The sequence below is a fragment of the Salvelinus alpinus genome, chromosome 3 (genome assembly GCF_045679555.1).
Source record: "Salvelinus alpinus chromosome 3, SLU_Salpinus.1, whole genome shotgun sequence".
Taxonomy (NCBI): Eukaryota; Metazoa; Chordata; class Actinopteri; order Salmoniformes; family Salmonidae; genus Salvelinus; species Salvelinus alpinus.
Window position 1 is genome coordinate 67624230 of NC_092088.1, and position 18620 is coordinate 67642849.

At 42.9% G+C, this 18620-nt stretch overlaps 1 protein-coding gene across 1 annotated transcript in view; it reads left to right on the top strand.

The window, feature by feature from the left end:
- Positions 1–18620, top strand: part of ankfn1a (ankyrin repeat and fibronectin type III domain containing 1a) — a 217353-nt gene that overhangs the window by 34269 nt on the left and 164464 nt on the right. Inside the window, exon 5 of the mRNA XM_071393819.1 lies at positions 2616–2887. Within this exon, the coding sequence (XP_071249920.1) occupies positions 2616–2887 (272 nt within the window). The remainder of the gene's footprint in view (positions 1–2615; positions 2888–18620) is intronic.

Consider the following 18620-nt stretch of genomic DNA (forward strand, 5'->3'; position numbering starts at 1 on the left):
GATAGCTAATGTGCACTAGCTTGGGTACTAGCGTGCTAGCTAGCTAGTGTGTAATAGCTACACAGATGGAACAATGAGATCGATATTTCACTGGATGTATAAATGTGAAGCATCTGCTTAGCATTTCCACTCCCTACCAAATATGGTAGCAAATTTTCTCATTGATTAAACTTTTGATCTCAACAGTTTTCTGTTCCCAAAAGTAGAATCTGTTTTGAGCAGAGTGGACTAAGTTTTGTAGACTTTGCCCATTTGCCAAAGTTGTAAGAAATTGCACTGTTCAGAAGGATTGCGAATTGACTTATTGCAAACGCGCACTTCAGAGTAGGCATTCCCCAACGGAAATATAGGGAACGTAAAAATGCAGATGCATGCCATAACAGCCAAATAGGATCTCACTAGCTTGTGCTTGGCTCTGCCCACCTCCTTGCTTGTTCTGCCCATTATGACTAATTTGTTCCCATTGGAAACGACGGGCTGTGGTCTATCTTGGTTTACTTATAAAAATCTTTGCTAGCTGCACAAGCAACAGTGGTTAACATAACGGCCCGGGCCAGAGCTAGTGCGCCGACTGGTATGTGCGTAGTACGCTGATGCCCTGGAACAAAGGTACTGACTCAGGCGACCAACAAATGTGCGCACATACTGTACTATCTGATACGCATGCGCTTTGAGGTATGCATAACAGACAGCCTCAGCGTGCCTAATCTGCAGCTGGACATTTTCTAGGATGACAAGTCAACAACTTCGGGAGGGCAAGCTTGCCAAATAGACCCCTGGAAATTGGCCGACTACTCCTTGTGGCGAATGTAAGATCTGCAATTGAAGGTGAAAAATAAACAGTCAGAGGATAATTATTCTAATCAAATATATTTTGTACAATTATTTTTACAAAATAGAGGCATACAAAGACAAAAGAAATGTGACAGTGGGTAAACAATAACAAATTAGTGCAGGAAATTAAGAAATGTTTGAAAATGTTGCAATTGAATGCTTGAAGTGAACAAATAACTATGCAAATGGAAACCATTGCTTGAGTACCGGAGTTTGAGGCTACAAAATAGGATTTTGATTCCTACTTAATGTTCTACAAATAGGAATAGTTCACTGTCAGTTTTGTGCTCCTAATATTTTGGGTTGAAGTTTGGTTGAACAGTATAAAGCAATCAGAATGGAGAAAGCCCACTAAAACCACTTCGATTTTCATTTGTTGCCATGAACTACCAATAAAGCATATTTAGAACTTTTATTATTCAGAAACGCCAAATACCGTCCTACCTTCAAAAATGAGAAAAATACTGTGTTTTGATATTTTGTACATATTGGCCAGACCTATGTGGGATATCCTTAAGTCTGAGCTAATATTGGCTTTGAATGGTAGTTCTAATAATAAAAGGGTTGTGTATAGGCTGAATGAGGCCTTCATGCAGATTTAATGGGCTGGTTAGGGCTTCTGTCATTTTGCCAGTACAGAGCTGCTCTCAGGTGTTGAGCTAGCCCATGAGACGAGCCTGATACGTTCTACTGCAGACACACACGCTCACGTGCACGCAGACACACCAACACTCGCGTGCACACAGACACACACGCTTGCATGCACACATACATACACACACAACCGTATCTGTATGTTTATCACATAAACATACTCACACTCTCGCAACAGCCGACAGACAAACAGTGAGCAGAGTGAAACATGAAACCGCCTCACCTGAGAAAGTTGGAGGGAAGCGAGAAGGACAGCAGAATTGTGCGTGTGTGACATCTCTTCATATGTCTATCAAGTATAATTATTTTTCTATTAGTCTGATATGAAGTTTCTTGACTTTGATCATGTTTTCTGTCTGAGTACACCAGCTTAAAAGTGTGCTAGTGTCTGCTGAGTGTTTGAGCATATATGTGTGTATGGGATGATCTCAATTGCATACTCCTCGCATCCTCATCTCGCCGCCTCCTCAAACCATATTTGAGGAGAAGGTCAGAGGGGAGGGACCTCTGACATTCTCATCCAATGGGTTTTGAGGAGGAGACAAGGAGAGAGGACGCAAGGAGTATGCAATTGATATTGTTCCTGTGTGTGTGTGCGTGCTTGTTTGTGTCACACAAATACACACACACACACAACAGCAGACAGACACACTGAGCAGAGAGAAAGATGAAACCGCCTCACCTGACAGCTGGGAAGAGAGGAAGACAGCAGATTAAATGTGCGTGTGTGTTTGTGAATATGTTTGTACGTGTTTGTGTGTGTGTTTGAGGTGTTTGCTTGAGATTGCACATATCTTTGAGGTGACCAGAGACCAGTTAAGTTTTGTTTGTTTGCAGACAAAGCGAGACTATTAATCCTGGTGTTCTATCTAAGACGGTGCCACAGGAGCAATTCACTCCCACACAATACGTCCACTTGTATTCCTTCAGTTCTCTCCTTTTCTCTTTCTCTCTAATTGTCTATTGATCTCTATATATTTTGTTTTTGTGTGCCATTGCTTTCTGAATGTGTGTGTGCGTATGCATGTATGTGTGCTCGTATGTGTGTGTGTGGCGTTGTATACTATCTCTCTTTGTCTATGCTGGTGTAGGTTATCAGTGGTGCATCTCTGGTTTCTGTTGTCCAGGCTCAGTGCATCGGGACTTCGACAGAACAGAGCCATCTCCCATATCATCAGCCCAGGCCCCAACCCCAGCCACGGCCCCGGGTGTGAGAAGCCTCCCCCTGGATGAGACAGCAACAGCAGCGGGTGAGGGAGAGACAGCGGGTGAGCGGGCGGCTCTGAGGAAGACTGTATCCGTTGACGACCGTCTGATGCAGTCGGCGCCCAGAGAGCAGCAGCAGCACAGACTCCTCAGCAGGCTGGAGAGAGGCAAGAAGAAACTCAGGAACATACATGTGAGTACAGGACTGTGCAGAAATGTAATGTAAATATGTGTGTGTGTGTGTCGTGGTTGTGTGACTGAGAGAGTTTTGAGACCTTGGGACTATAAGGTTCTATCTGACATTTTTGTCATAAACGAGTTAGTCATATATACATGATTTTTAGATGGTTCTTCGTATGTCTATGAAGTTAGATTTTAGAAAGTTCTCTCTGCATACACCCATTTGAATTTGCCGCTATAAGGTTCTATCTGCAAGCCTGAGCAAATACAAATGGACCATTCGGAACACATGTCTCTGCCATCTCCCTCGAAGTATGGTCTAGGTTAATCTAGCCAGCAATAATGTCACGCAAGAAGAAACAAAATCCCAACACTGTCAGAAGTCTGAAAGGAAATGATGGCATGTTGTTGTTCAGTCATGACAGTAATTCGTCTGTTGATCTTAGTATTTGATGATGTGTTCTGACTCTATCTTGGTAAAATAGTGTTATTCTATCATTTGTGTATTCAAATAGCTACAGTTTTCATAAAAACTGAACATGTCTTATTCAGAAGTCCCAGATCCAGATTTATATTTCAGAGCCATAAGATTGCACCCTAATAAAATGGATTTACAAATCCACAGGATTTTGATACTCTGCACGTTAGGTACCTTTAAGACGAGGACCTTTATGGGTTATGAAATAAGAATTCACTACAAAACAGTTCTGCGATCTGGGATGTGAAAACTTTGATGCTCAATATCTCAGAACTATGCTTTGCGCAGATAGAATCTTATACCCCAAGGGCATGGTATGTGCATGTTTTAGACTTTGTGCAGCAGGGTAAGTGTGTGTCTGTCAGAGAGAAAGAGAGTGTAAGGGCGTATGCAAGTCTATTGTATAATGTCTGTAGAGTTTCTCCATTCCTTTTGTCGTCTGCCAATCAAACAATATGCCATGCCTCTTCTGCATTACTTCGATACCTCTAGGGTAAGTGTTTTTATATAACACGGTACAGAACACTTCTCTTGAGAACCTCACCTAAACCTCCTCAAATGTTAGGTATGACTGTTTCCTGAGTAGTACATTCTGTAGCCTTCCCACACTGCTATGAGTCATTCAGTCAGTCTGGGCTTGGCACAGCACAGAGCAGACCTGCCTCCTAACCTTCCTCTGATGAGGCACTGGAAGACAGGACGACTATCTGAAAACATTTACCCAAATTAGAGTAGATGGGTTTTATTTACACAAATACATGTTCCACAATGGAGCACTTTGGGAGTTTGCCATGAAGAAAATGTCCTGCTCACATAAGATACAAGGACATGAACATGATTAAGAGAGAAACACATTAACAAAACTATATTTAGTGTCTAAAAACCTAACTAATGATGGTATTGGAATCCAGTGTTACATCTTATCACCCGTAGTTGCCTGCCCTGCTTTATCCTTACTCCCGGTCGCTGATCCCTTGTAGGTGGCAGCCAGCTGGAGAATTCACTTGAACTCTGCACATTTCAGGTCTCTGCTGCTAGTTTTATCTGTAGGTTTTGGTAGGCCACTGAGTATGTTGTGTTGTCAGAATTAGGAATATCTTGAGGGCCCTCTTCAAAATACATACGTATTGGAGGGACATGGGGTACACAGAAGTATTGAAAATATTTTGAAAAGCAACCCAAGGGGGTTAAAAGGTCAGTCGGTGAACAGGGATGTAGGTTGACGTTATGCTACATTAATGACTGAGACTGGTTCTGGTTTCCTGTGTTCTGCATGGAGATTATGTTTATTAATAGATTTAAAAGGATTCTTTCTCAAGTTGTCTTTCTGTGTTTCATTGCATCCTCCCTCCTCGCTTCCTTCTCAATCATAGTTTGGAGTAGAAAGTCCAAGAGCCCTTCACTCAAGGGCCTTTCACTCTTTAACCTTCTTCTACAATGAGTTTTGAAAAGGAGGCAAGGAGAGTGGATGGGAGGAATCGAGTAAAGATAACTTGTGAAGGAGCCATACAGAGTAATGTGCTTTGGCACAATTAAGTGTTTCTTGGTTGCTGTGCAGTTGCTCTGTGGTGGGTTTTCAAACAGCTTGACCTTTATTGTAGTGAGAACGGCCTTGATTTTCTCCTGGTTGGCAACAGGACCTAAAGATGAGGGGTTAGAGGAGGTATTCTTTAGTTGACCACTTCTGACCCTGTGAAGATGAGTGGTTATGGGAAGGGAACACTGGCGTAACCCTCTCCAACCAAAGTGAATGAATTGAGGAGAAACCTGAAGCAAAAAGGAGATTCAGCAACTCTTGGAGGACAATGGCAGTTGTAGAAAAAACTCTGAAGGTGGCGAAAAGCTGAAACTTTGAGCAATAAATACGCTTTTTTAATTCACTTCCATTCTCCTCCAAGAGTTGCTGAATTGTCTCTCCGCTTCAAGGTGAGGGGTTATGGAAGGAACCTCATTGCGTCCTCTCTCTTTTCTTCCTTCTCAATCATATTTGATTAGAAGGTCCAAAGTCCTTCCACTCTGACTTTCTTCAGTTTTGAGAAGGAGGCGAGGATGGGAGGAATTGAGGAATGATTAATGGAGCAAGAGCTATACAGAGCAATGTACCGCTTTGGTGCAATGAAGTGTTTTGTGTTGCCGTGAAGCAGAAGCTCGGTGCTGGGTTTTCAAACTGATCAACAGATACAGTATTGACATACCACAATAATCCTAGTGATGGGGGGAAAATCGATGCAGTTACATATCTGAATATTATTTTTGACAATAAATACTCTGTCGTATCGTTTTGACAGTATCGCAATAATATTTTTGCTTTAGTTTGCTCTACCTGCACCAAAACTTGTTCTCCGTCTTCTTTTTAAATAAGGAGGCAATTTGTTTTCAGCAAACTAATTTTCTCATGGCTCTCTCTTGTCCCTCTACAGCAGACATATGGTCAGCAATATGTTTGGACCATGGAATCTTAATAAAATCACAGTATTGAATCGCAATACATATAGAGTCATACGTCAGTCTGAAACGGTGTGAAACAGTCGCTAAGCAACTGTATCATAGCCAGATCTAATATCCTCCTCTGACATTACCATGGCCCAAAGTTTTCCCTGACTGACTGTGTGGCTGATTAGGAAACAGGTCTAATGTGTGTGGGAGGAAAGTCCCAGCGTCTCTGATGTAACATTGAAACTCTAGTTGACAGAATGACGTCCTTGAGAGATTGAATTTAAGGGGGATTTGTTTTGCCACCATTTGATGGTTAGGTAATAAGTCGGCCTGATCACTTCCAAGCCCTCTAAGCATGTTCCTTCTATGTTTTAGCCAAACATTCTACTGCATTTTCTCTTTGTCTCATTACAGTTGAATTTCAGTCATGTCAGTTGGATATTATCTCCATATGTACTGGCTGATAAGCCCCTCTGTTTCTGGACCATCTTCCAGTAAGTCAGCCATTGTTACCCGTAACTGTCAATATCAGGTCCAAATCTCCCTATGAATCCTGGGTAGAGCTATGGGACTGCTGACTCACAGAGGATGTCATAAAAACACATCTACTTCCTTTTTTGGCCTTTTCTCTTTCTCCTTACTCATTCTTAGATAACATCTAGTTATTACCTATGTCGTGCACTACTTTTAGCCAGAGCCAGATACAAAGAAATAATGGCTCTATCCCAAACTAATGGACTATTTGGGCAAATGGTGTTATTTGAGGTACAGCCAATGTATTTTACCTCTAGCCATAGCAGAAATGTCATTCCGGATGAGTTAGTCAGGTAAAAATGTAACCAATGTCTCTAAAGTAGGAGAGAGAGATGGAGAGAGACAGACCGCTTAGTGACACAACTATTCCAGTGTTTTTCTCCCAGGCCCGTCACTTAGGCTCCCGATGGAAAATCCACAGCTCTATTTGCCTTGGGTGTCATAAAAGACGAGCGGGAACGGCCTTTTGTTTTTGTGGAAAGTTTGTCTCGGTTCTGAGAGGGGAGCGCAGTGCAGCACAGCACAGCACGACAGGTGGCAGGCGGGCTGCTGAAATGGCCTTGATGCTGTCTGAGGAGGAAAAGATCTGTCTTTCTACTTTGTAAATATAGTAATTTGAGCGTGGAGCTGCATGGGTAGTTTCTTTTGTAACACTGTTGTTCTGTAATGTTATTAACTGCACCCCCCCATTCCCCTTCTTTTCTCATCTCCTCTCCTTCTCCTCTCCTCTTTTCGTGCTCGGTATATTCTCTGGTGTCTGCCACAGCCATCAGGAGTCCAGACCCACCTTCAGCCTGTCTATTAGTCAAACACCACAGCATAAAACCCACACACACACACACTCAGCCACACACACACATTATACACCGCAGAAACGCAGTCCCCACAGCTCAGTGGCAAATAATCCCCACACACTGTACACACAGTCTACACACACTTTCATACGCATTTTCTCTAGACACACATCTCACTAATTCTACACACATATTTTCATTAGGCTGCCATGTGGGGAATGGTCCTTGTTTGAGCTGTTGATTTTTTTCTGTGTAGTGGGGATGTTTCCCCTAAAGACTAAAAGGGTCAAGCTTGTCCTCTCTGACTCTTAAGTCTACTCTGGACCTCTTCTTCTGCTACTTTTAAGGTGACGGGGTTATCTATTTACCTTAGTCTCCAGCTCCATATTTCCTATCACCTTGTTTCCCCCCCCCCTTTATTTTGACAGAGAGTCAATGCTGGGGTTTCTCTTCTAGATGATCCCTGTTTAGCACAACAATAAACATCAAACCTGTCCGTCTCTGTCAGTCTCACTTTGACTGACTGCCATTGAATTCCTATATAACAGGGTACGTTTCCAGACTCTCAGTGCCTCTCTGCTTTTATCCAGGAGCATCCCAAAATTGACTGAACAAAGTGCTTGTTTGGGGCTTTTCTGTACAATCCATGTATTATTGCAAGAGAGACATATGTTACAGTAGGTAGTGGTAAACACTATCAGGTACAGGTACCGGTGCACATGTCTCTAACTACATCATCGTGTGTGTGTGTGTGTGTGTGTGTGTGTGTGTGTGTGTGCTGATGAAAACGAATTTCCGGAAGTCAAGAGGGAGTTGTAGAATGCTGATGTTACGTTCGACCCCAATTGTCCTGTTGATATAACAGCAGGTGTACTTACAGCATCATTTCATGCACGTACACACGCTACTGGTATAATGAGTTAAGCCTACAATAATCCGCAAACACACGTCTCTCCTTGCCAACTGCTTACAGCTGTAATCTTCACCTGTTAATTATGCTACTGTATGAACTATATACAGTGCATTCGGAAAGTATTCAAATCCCTTATACTTTACAGCTTTATTTTAAAATGTATAAAAAAAATGTCTCTTCAATCTACACACAATACCCCATAATGACAAAGCAAAAACAGGTTTTTAGAAATGTTTGCACATTTATTAAACATAAAAACCCTTTACTCAGTACTTTGTTGAAGCACCTTTGGCAGCGATTACCCAAGTCTTCTTGGATATGACGCTACAAGCTTGGCACACCTGTATTTGGGGAGTATCAAATCAAATTTTATTGATCACATACACGTGTTTAGCAGATGTTATTGTGGGTGTAGCGAAATGCTTGTGCTTCTAGTTCCGACAGTGTAGCAATATCTAACAAGTATTATCTAACAATTTCACAACAAATACCTAATACACACAAATCTAAGTAAAGGAATGGAATTAAGAATGTATACATATATGGACGAGCAATGTCAGAGTGGCATAGACTAAAATACAGTAGATAATATAGTATATACATACAGTATGAGATGAGTAATGCAAGATATATAAACATTATTAAAGTGACATTATTAAAGTCCTGCGGTTGTTGGCGGTGCAGTTGCCATACCAGGCGTTGATACAGCCCGGCAGGATGCTCTCAATTGTGCGTCTGTAAAAGTTTGTGAGGGTTTTAGGTGACAAGCCAAATTTCTTCAGCCTCTTGACTTGGAGGCGTGTATGGCCACACAGTCATGGGTGAACAGGGAGTACAGGGGGGGGGGCTGAGCATGCACCCTTGTGGTACCCCAGTGTTGAGGATCAGTGAAGTGGAGGTGTTGTTTCCTACCTTCACCACCTGGGGGCGGCCTGTCAGGAAGTCCATAACCCAATTGCACAGGGCGGGGTTCAGACCCAGGGCCTCACTTAATGAGGAGCTTTGAGGGGACTATGTTGTTGAATGCTGAGCTATAGTCAATTAACAGAATTCTTACATAGGTATTCCTCTTGTCCAAATGGAATAGAGCAGTGTGATGGCGATTGCATCATCAATGAACCTATTGGGGCGGTAAGCAAATTGAAGTGTGTCTAGGGTGACAGGTAAGGTGGAGGTGATATGATTCTTGACTAGTCTCTCAAAGCACTTTATGATGACAGAAGTGAGTCTTACGGGGCGATAGTCATTTAGTTCAGTTACCTTTGCTTTCCTGGGAACAGGAACAATGGTGACCACCTTGAAGCATGTGGGGACAGCAGACTGAGATAGGGAGAGATTGAATATGTCCGTAAACACACCAACCAGCTGGTCTGCGCATGCTCTGAGAACGCGGCTAGGGATCCGTCTGGGCCAGCATCTTTGCGAGGGTTAACATATTTCAATGTTTTACTCACATCGGCCACAGAGAAGGAGAGCCCACAGTCCTTGGTAGCTGGCTGCGTCGGTGGCACTGTGTTATCCTCAAAGCAGGCAAAGAACGTGTTTAGCTTGTCCAGAAGTAAGACGTCGGTGTCCGCGACGTGGCTGGTTTTCCTTTTGTAGTCCGTGATTGTCTGTAGACCCTACCACATACGTCTCGTGTCTGAGCCGTTGAATTACGACTCCACTCTGTCTCTATACTGACGTTTTGCCTGTTTGATTGCCTCGCGGATGGAATGACCACTCTGTTTGTATTCTGCCATATTCACCTTGCCATGGTTAAATCCAGTGTTTTGCTCGAAAACTGAAAGCGCGAACCATGTCCAATCAGTTTCTCCCATTCTCCCAGATCCTCTTAAGCTCTGTCTGGTTGGATGGGGAGTGTTGCTGCATAGCTATTTTCAGGTCTCCAGAGATATTAGATCCGGTTCAAATCCGGGCTCTAGCTGGGCCACTCAAGGACATTCAGAGACTTGTCCCGAAGCCACTCCTGTGTTGTCTTGGCTGTGTGCTAAGGGCCGTTGTCATGTTGGAAGATGAATCTTCACTCCAGTCTGAGGTCCTGAGCATACTGGAGCAGATTTTCATCAATGATCTCTGTACTTGGCTCTGTTCATCTTTCCTGAAAAACATCCCCACAACATGATGCTGCCACCACCATGCTTCACTGTAGGGATGGTGCCAGGTTTCCTCCATACGTGATGCTTGGCATTCAGGCCAAAGAGTTCAATCTTGGTTTCATTAGACTGGAGAATTTTGTTTCTCGAGGTCTGAGAGTCTTTAGGTGCCATTTGGCAAACTCCAAGCGGGCTGTCTTGTGCCTTTTACTGAGAAGTGGCTTCTGTCTGGCCACTCTACCATAAAGGCATGATTGATGGAGTGCGGCAGAGATGGTTGTTCTTCTGGAAGGTTCTCCCATCTCCACAGAGGAACTCTGGAGCTCTGTCAGAGTGACCATCGGGTTTTTGGTCACCTCCCTGACCAAGGCCCTTCTCCCGCGATTGCTCAGTTTGACCGGGCAGCCAGCTCTAGGAAGAGTCTTGTTGGTTCCAATCTTCTTCCATTTAATAATGATGGAGGCCACTGTGTTCTTGGGGACCTTCAATGCTGCATAAATGTTTTGGTACCCTTCCCTAGATCTGTGCCTCGACACAATCCTGTCTCGGAGCTCTACAGACAATTCCGTCGACCTCATGGCTTGGTTTTTGCTCTGACATACACTGTCAACTGTGGGACCGCATATAGACAGGTGTGTGCCTTTACTCCACTACATTCCTAAAGAAAATAATGTACTTTTTACTCATTACATATATTTTCCCTGACACCCAAAAGTACATGTTACATTTTGAATGCTTAGCAGGACAGGAAATTGGTCCAATTCACACACTTATCAAGAGAACATCCCTGGTCATCCCTACTGCCTCTGATCTGGCAGACTCACTAAACACAAATGCTTTGTTTGTAAATTATGTCTCAGTGTTGGTGTGTGCCCCTGGCTATCCGTAAAATATCCATTTAAAATAAGGAATTTTAAATGATTTATACTTTTACATTTGATACTTAAGTATATTTTAGCAATTACATTTACTTTTGATACTTCTGTATATTTTAAATCAAATACTTTTAGACTTGTACTCAAGTAGTATTTTACTGGGTGACTTTACTAGTAAGGTATCTTTACTTTTGACAATTGGGTACTTTTTCCAACGCTGCTGCTGCATGTCCCTTGTAAATACAACATGATTTTGGACAGCTGAAGCAAGCACACTATATTTTCTCAGGAGAATTACCCTTTGTAATTTATGTAATCTTCATCAGTCCTAATACATTAGAAAACTGTGGATAGTGTAACAACACATCACATACATCACATACACGGAGATGTGTATTACTCATAGCTTATTTATGTCATTAGTCTCTGTTTCTCTATGCACACACACACACACAAACACAGAGACCCATGCAGGACAGTACAGAGGGTGTATTAACCAACCTATTCCCCATGGACTAATCATATCACGGGACAAGTCAAGCAGGCTGTTCTGAAAACACCATTTAAAGTGTTGTTCTGCTCCATGCATTACCCCCAGCATGAAATATTAGTTGGATGAATTCAAATTGCCATTTTATTAAGACTAATCCCTTCAAACAAAACCGCTCAGAAAGGAGGATGGCTGTTCTGCCCTCATATACACACCTCCTCCCTGCGCAGTGTGTATGTGAATAAGATATGAGTTGACACACACCAACTGACACACTTAAAAATACATACATAACATTCAGTATATTGCGTACACACACCACACACTTCCATACTTTGTGTATAATTGCTCACGTCTCACCTCCCAGTAGTAAATAAAGAAATAGTGTAGCCACAGTATTTACTAATGTGTCGTTCCTGCTCTAGGGTGTTTGAGAAAGCATGCGTTGTCATTGGTAAACCCCCCCCCCCATTCTCCCCAACACACACAGTAACCCACACCCCTACCCTGGGCAGCCCAGCATAGCGCAGGCAGGCAGGGCCATGAATTTCAGCAGTCACTTAATATGGCGGCCGCAGGGCCTTGGAGGTGCCAGGAGCTGGCTGCCAGGAGGGACAGCGCGGCCGCGACCTCCCCCAGAACGGGGCTCCGCGCTGGGCCATGAATGCTAGCATTGGTCCCCTAATTAGCCATGGGAGAGGTCTAACAACCGCGCTACAGTTCAGCTGCTGACAAACAGCAAAATAAAGCCTTGTTCAAATTAGCAAGGTGAAGTGAGAAGGACTGGAAGGAGGGCTGGACTGTCTGGGGCGGAGAGAGAGAGTGTGTGTGTGTGAGAGAAAGAGAGAGTGGGGCTATTTTAGTTCAGATACGCTGAGCGTTGGTTTGTGACCACTCCTTTCTCCTCCCGTGAGAAACGTGGCGCGTTAAGACTCCGTGTGTGTGTGATGATAATTTACTCCACATTAAGATACTACTGTATGAACAGGGTCATGCTTGTTAGGGATGTTATGGTGCTAAAGAAAGACATTCAGTTATCAGTTTATGTTCACAGAGAGACATTTAGCAGTAAACTGGAATAATCTAAATGTACTGTACATATCATCAGCAGCAGCTCCAGTGAGCTCCTGACCAAGTCAAGTACTGGCAGTGCGCTATGATAAACTTAATATACAATAGAAGTTGTTGCCATAGTCTATGACTGGTAGGAACGTCGACCGAATAATCTGTTTTCTACTATTAAGAGAGAGGCATGACCGATTTCTATAGAAGAAGCCCATTTTTATTCTCAACTTCTTAACTAATTCATCAATATGCTTTTTAAAATACAGCTTTTCGTCTATCTAGATGCCCAGATATTTGTAAGCACGGACACGGTCAATATGGGCACCATCCAAAGTACATATGCTTAAATCAGAGTTATTTCCATGCGCTCTAGGGGAGAACATATACAGTGCATTGGAAAGTATTCAGACCCCTCGACTTCTTCCACATTTTGTTACGTTACAGCCTTATTCTAAAATGGATTAAATAAATAAAAATCCTCGTCAATCTACACACAATATCCCATAATGACAAAGAGAAAATAGGTTTTTAGAAATGTAGAAAAACTGAAATAAACCATTTACATACAGTTGAAGTCGGAAGTTTACATACACCTTAGCCAAGTACATTTAAACTCAGTTTTTCACAATTCCTGACATTTAATCCTTGTAAAAATTGTCTGAGGTCAGTTAGGATCACCACTGTATTTTAAGAATGTGAAATGTCAGAATAATATTACAGAGAATGATTTATTTCAGCTTTTATTTCTTTCATCACATCCCTAGTGGGTCAGAAGTTTACATACACTCAATGAGTATTTGGTAGCATTGCCTTTCAATTGTTTAACTTGTGTCAAACGTTTTGGGTAGCCTTCCACAAGCTTCCCACAATTAGATGGGTGCATTTTGGCCCATTCCTCCTGACAGAGCTGGTGTAACCGAGTCAGGTTTGTAGGCCTCCTTGCTCACACACACTTTTTCAGTTCTGCCCACAAATGTTCTATAGGATGGAGGTCAGGGCTTTGTGATGGCCACTCCAATACCTTGACTTTGTTGTTCTTAAGACATTTTGCCACCACTTTGGAAGTATGCTTGGGGTCCTTGTCCACTTGGAAGACCCATGCTTTAACTTCCTGACTGATGTCTTGAGATGTTGCTTCAATATATCCACATAATTTTCCTTCCTCAAGATGCCATCTATTTTGTGAAGTGCACCAGTCCCTCCTGCAGCAAAGCACCCCCACAACATGATGCTGCCACCTCCGTGCTTCAAGGTTGGGATGGTGTTCTTCGGCTTGCAAGCCTCCCCCTTTTTTCTCCAAACATGACGATGGTCATTATGAACAAACATTTCTATTTTTGTTTCATCAGACCAGAGGACATTTCTCCAAAAAGTACGATCTTTGTCCTCATGTGCAGGTGCAAACCGTAGTCTGGCTTTTTTATGGCGGTTTTGGAGCAGTGGTTTCTTCCTTGCTGAGCTGCCTTTCAGGTTATGTCGATATAGGATTCGTTTTACTGTGGATATAGATACTTTTGTACCTTTCCTCCAGCATTTTCACAAGGTCCTTTGCTGTTGTTCTGGGATTGAGTTGCACTTTTCGCACCAAAATACGTTCATCTCTAGGAGTCTCCTTCCTGAGCGGTATGACGGCTGCGTGGTCCCATGGTGTTTATACATTCGTACTATTGTTTGTACAGATGAACGTGGTACCTTCAGGCATTTAGAAATTGCTCCCAAGGATGAACCAGACTTGTGGAGGTCCTCAATTTTCTTCTGAGGTCTTGGCTGATTTCTTTTGATTTTCCCATGATGTCAAGCAAAGAGGCACTGGGTTTGAAGGTAGGCATTGAAATACATCCACAGGTACACCTCCAATTGACTCAAATGATGAAGCTTCTAAAGCCATGACATAATTTTCTGGAATTTTCCAAGCCATATAAAGGCACAGTCAACTTAGTGTATGTACGCTTCTGACCCACTGGAATTGTGATACAGTGAATTATAAGTGAAATAATCTGTCTGTAAACAATTGTTGGAAAAATTACTTGTGTCATGCACAAAGTAGATGTCCTAACCGACTTGCTAAAACTGTAGTTTGTTAACAAGAATTTTGTGGAGTGGTTGAAAAACGAGTTTTAATGACTCCAAACTAAGTGTATGTAAACTTCCGACTTCAACTGTAACTATTCAGATCCTTTACTCAGTACTTTGTTTTAGCACCTTTGGCACCGATTACAGCCTCATGTCTTCTTGGGTATGACGCTACACGCTTGGCACACCTGTATTTGGGGAGTTTCTCCCATTCTTCTCTGCAGATCCTCTCAAGCTCTGTCACATGGAGGTTCGCTGCACAGCTATTTTCAGGTCTCTCCAGAGATGAACCCGATCGGGTTCAAGTCCGGGCTCTGGCAGGGCCACTCAAGCACATTCAGAGACTTCTCCCGAAGCCACTCCCACGCTGTCTTGGCTGTGTGCTAAGGGTTGTTGACCTGTATGAAGGTGAACCTTACCTCAGTCTGAGGTCCTGAGCGCTCTGGAGCAGGTTTTCATCAAGGATCTCTCTGTACTTTGCTCCGTTCAACTTTCCTTCGATCCTGACTAGTCTCCCAGTCCCTTTCGCCGAAGAACATCCCCACAGCATGATGCTGCCACCACCATGCTTCGCGGTGGGAAGGTGCCAGGTTTTCTCCAGGTGCCTTTTGGCTAACTCCAAGCGGGCTGTCATGTGCCTTTTACTGAGAAATGTCTCCCGTCTGGCCACTCTGCCATAAAGGCCTGATTGGTGGAGTACTGCAGAGATGGTTTTCCTTCTGGAAGGTTCTCCCATATCCACAGAGGAACTGTGGAGCTCTGTCAGAATGACCATCGGGTTCTTGCTCACCTACCTGACCAAGGCCCTTTTCCAGCCGATTGCTCAGTTTGGCGAGGCAGCCAGCTCTAGGTAGTCTTGCTGTTTCCAAACTTCTTCCATTTAAGAATGTTGGAGGCCACTGTGTTCTTGGGGACCTTCAATGCTGCATTTTTTAGTACCCTTCTCCAGATCTGTGCCTCGACACAATCCTGTCTCGGAGCTCTACAAGGAATTCCTTCGACCTCATGGCTTGGTTTTTGCTCGGACATGCACTTTTTTAGACGGGTGTGTGCCTTTCCAAATCATGTCCCATCAATTGAATTTACCACAGGTGGACTCCAATCAAGTTGTAGAAACATCTCAAGGATAATCAATGTAAACAAGATGCACCTGAGCTCAATTTCGAGTCTCATAGCAAAAGGTCTGAATAATTATGTAAATAAGGTATGTCTGTTTTATATTTTTAATACATTTGCAAACATTTCTAAAAACCTGTTTTCGCTTCGTCATTACTGGGTATTGTGTGTAGATGGATGAGGATTTTTTTTTTTTAAATACATTTTTAGAATAAGGCTGTAATGTAACAACATGTGGAAAAGGTCAAGGGGTCTGAATACTTTCCAAATGCACTGTACTTAGTTTTTCTTTCATTCAATACTATACTGAACAAAAATATAAAAACATGTAAAGTGTTGGTCCCATGTTTCATGAGCTGAAATAAAAAAAATCCCAGACATTTTCATACGCACAAAAAGCTTATTTCTCTCAAATGTTATGCACAAATTTGTTTGCATCCCTGTTAGTGAGCATTTCTCCTTTGCCAAGATAATCAATCCACCTGACTAGTGTGGCATATCAAGAAGCTGATTAACCAGCATGATCATTATACAGGTGAATTTTGTGCTGGGGACAATAAAAGCCACTCTAAAATGTGCAGTTTTGTCACACAACACAATTCAACCGATGTCTCAAGTTTTGACGGAGTGTGTAATTTTCATGCTGACTGCAGGAATGTCCACCAGAGCTGTTGCTAGAGAATTTAATGTTAATTTCTCTACCATAAGCTACCTCCAACATTGTTTTGGAGAATTTGGCAGTACGTCCAACCTGATTCACAACCGCAGGCCACGTGTAACCACGCCTGCACAGTACCTCCACATCCCGCTATGGGTTTGCAAAACTGAAGAATTTCTGCACAAACTGTCAGAACCGTCTCAGGGAAGCTCATATACGCACTAGCGTCTTGACCTGACTGCAGTTCGGCGTCGTCACCGACTTCAGTGGGTAAATGCTCACCTTCGATGACCACTGGCACGCTGGAGAAGTGTGCTCTTCACAGATGATGCCCGGTTTGAACTGTACCAGGCAGATGGCAGAAGGCGTGTATGGCGTCAAGTGGGCGAGCGTTTTGCTTATGTCAATGATGTTATGGCATGGGCAGGCATAAGCTACGTACAAAGAACACAATTGTATTTTATCAATGGCAATTTGAATTCACAGAGATACCGTGACGAGATCCTGAGGTCCATTGTCGTGCCATTCATCCTTCGCGATCACCTCAAGTTTCAGCATGATAATGCTCGGCCCAATGTCGCAAGGATCTGCACACAATTCCGGGAAGCTGAAAATGTCCCAGTTCTTACCCTGCCTGCATACTCACCAGACATGACACCCATTGAGCATGTTTGGGATGATCTGGATGTGTACGACAGCGTGTTCCAGTTCCTGACAATATTGAGCAACTTCGCACAGCCATTGCAGATGAGTGGGACAACATTCCACAGGCCACACTCAACAGCCTGATCAACTCTATGTGAAGGAGATGTGTCGCGCTGCGTCAATCAAATGGTGTTCAAACCAGATACTCAGTGGTTTTCGGATCCACGCCCCTACTTTTCTTTTAATGTATCTGTGACCAACAAATGCTTATCTGTATTCCCAGTCATGTGAAATCCATAGATTAGGGCCTAATGAATTTATTTAAATTGACTGATTTCCCTATGTGAACTGTAACTCAGTAAAATCTTTGAAATTGTTGCATGTTGCATTTATATTTTTGCTCAGTGTAATTCTATAATAGAATACGTATACTGCCATTTAAAAAAAAAAATGTATATCACATTGTGCATACCTACAGTTTGTACACTTAGGCTTAGTAGTATTATTACTTGTCTTTACAACAGCATGAGACCTCTAAGGTACAGTATGTTAAAACATTCAGCTCACCCACCCATCAGCTCATGAGTAGGGAGAGACAGGCTTGACAGCTGGCTTGATGAGAAGCAGTAGCCTGTCTAGATGTAGTTGTACAGGGCCGTCGGGTACATTACTGTATGAGAGTTCCCAGGGGATGGCCAAGGGCCCTTAGATAGTGTTCTTACCCTACAGAGAGAGGACTGTTAGGATGAACACGCGCGAACACACGTATGCATGCAGCCCCACACACACACACACACACACACACACACACACACACACACACACACACACACACACAGCATATGTTTTACTATCCTTGTGGGGACCTAAAATTGATTTCCATTCAAAATCCTTTTTTCCCCAGCCCCTAACCTTAACCCCTAATCCCTAAACCCTAAGCATAAAACAACTATGTCCTCATTGGGATGTGGGAAAAGCGCCAAAGAGGGAAAGAGTACCTTGTTTTACTATCCTTGTGAGGACTTTTGGGGATTTCCGGTACCCAGCAGGGGTCTCTTCACAGTCCCCAAGTCCAGAACAGACTACGGGAGGCACACAGTACCACATAGAGCCATGACTACATGTTACTCTATTCCACGTCAGGTAACTGATGCAAGCAGTAGAATCAGATTTTAAAAAATTATACAAAATACACCTTGGAACAGTAGGGACTGTGAAGACACACACACACAGGCACATGCATACATATTCACGTGATTACACACGCACTCTACACACACATATACATAGATTTTGTATTGTAGATATGTGGTAGTAGAATAGTGGCCTGAGGGAGCACACTTAATTAGTTGTGAAAAATGTTATGAAATGTAATATTTGTTATTGTATGTATCTGCCTTAATGTTGCTGGACCCCAGGAAGAGTAGCTGCTGCCCTACCAGGAACTGGGGGATCCTTAATAAATCTGCTTTTATTTTATTTTCTATCAAACGAACTTGTTGCAGATACAAAGCTGCGCGTCTTGACGTAGTTCACATAAAAATCACCTAGTTGTAAAACTTTTAAAGAGACA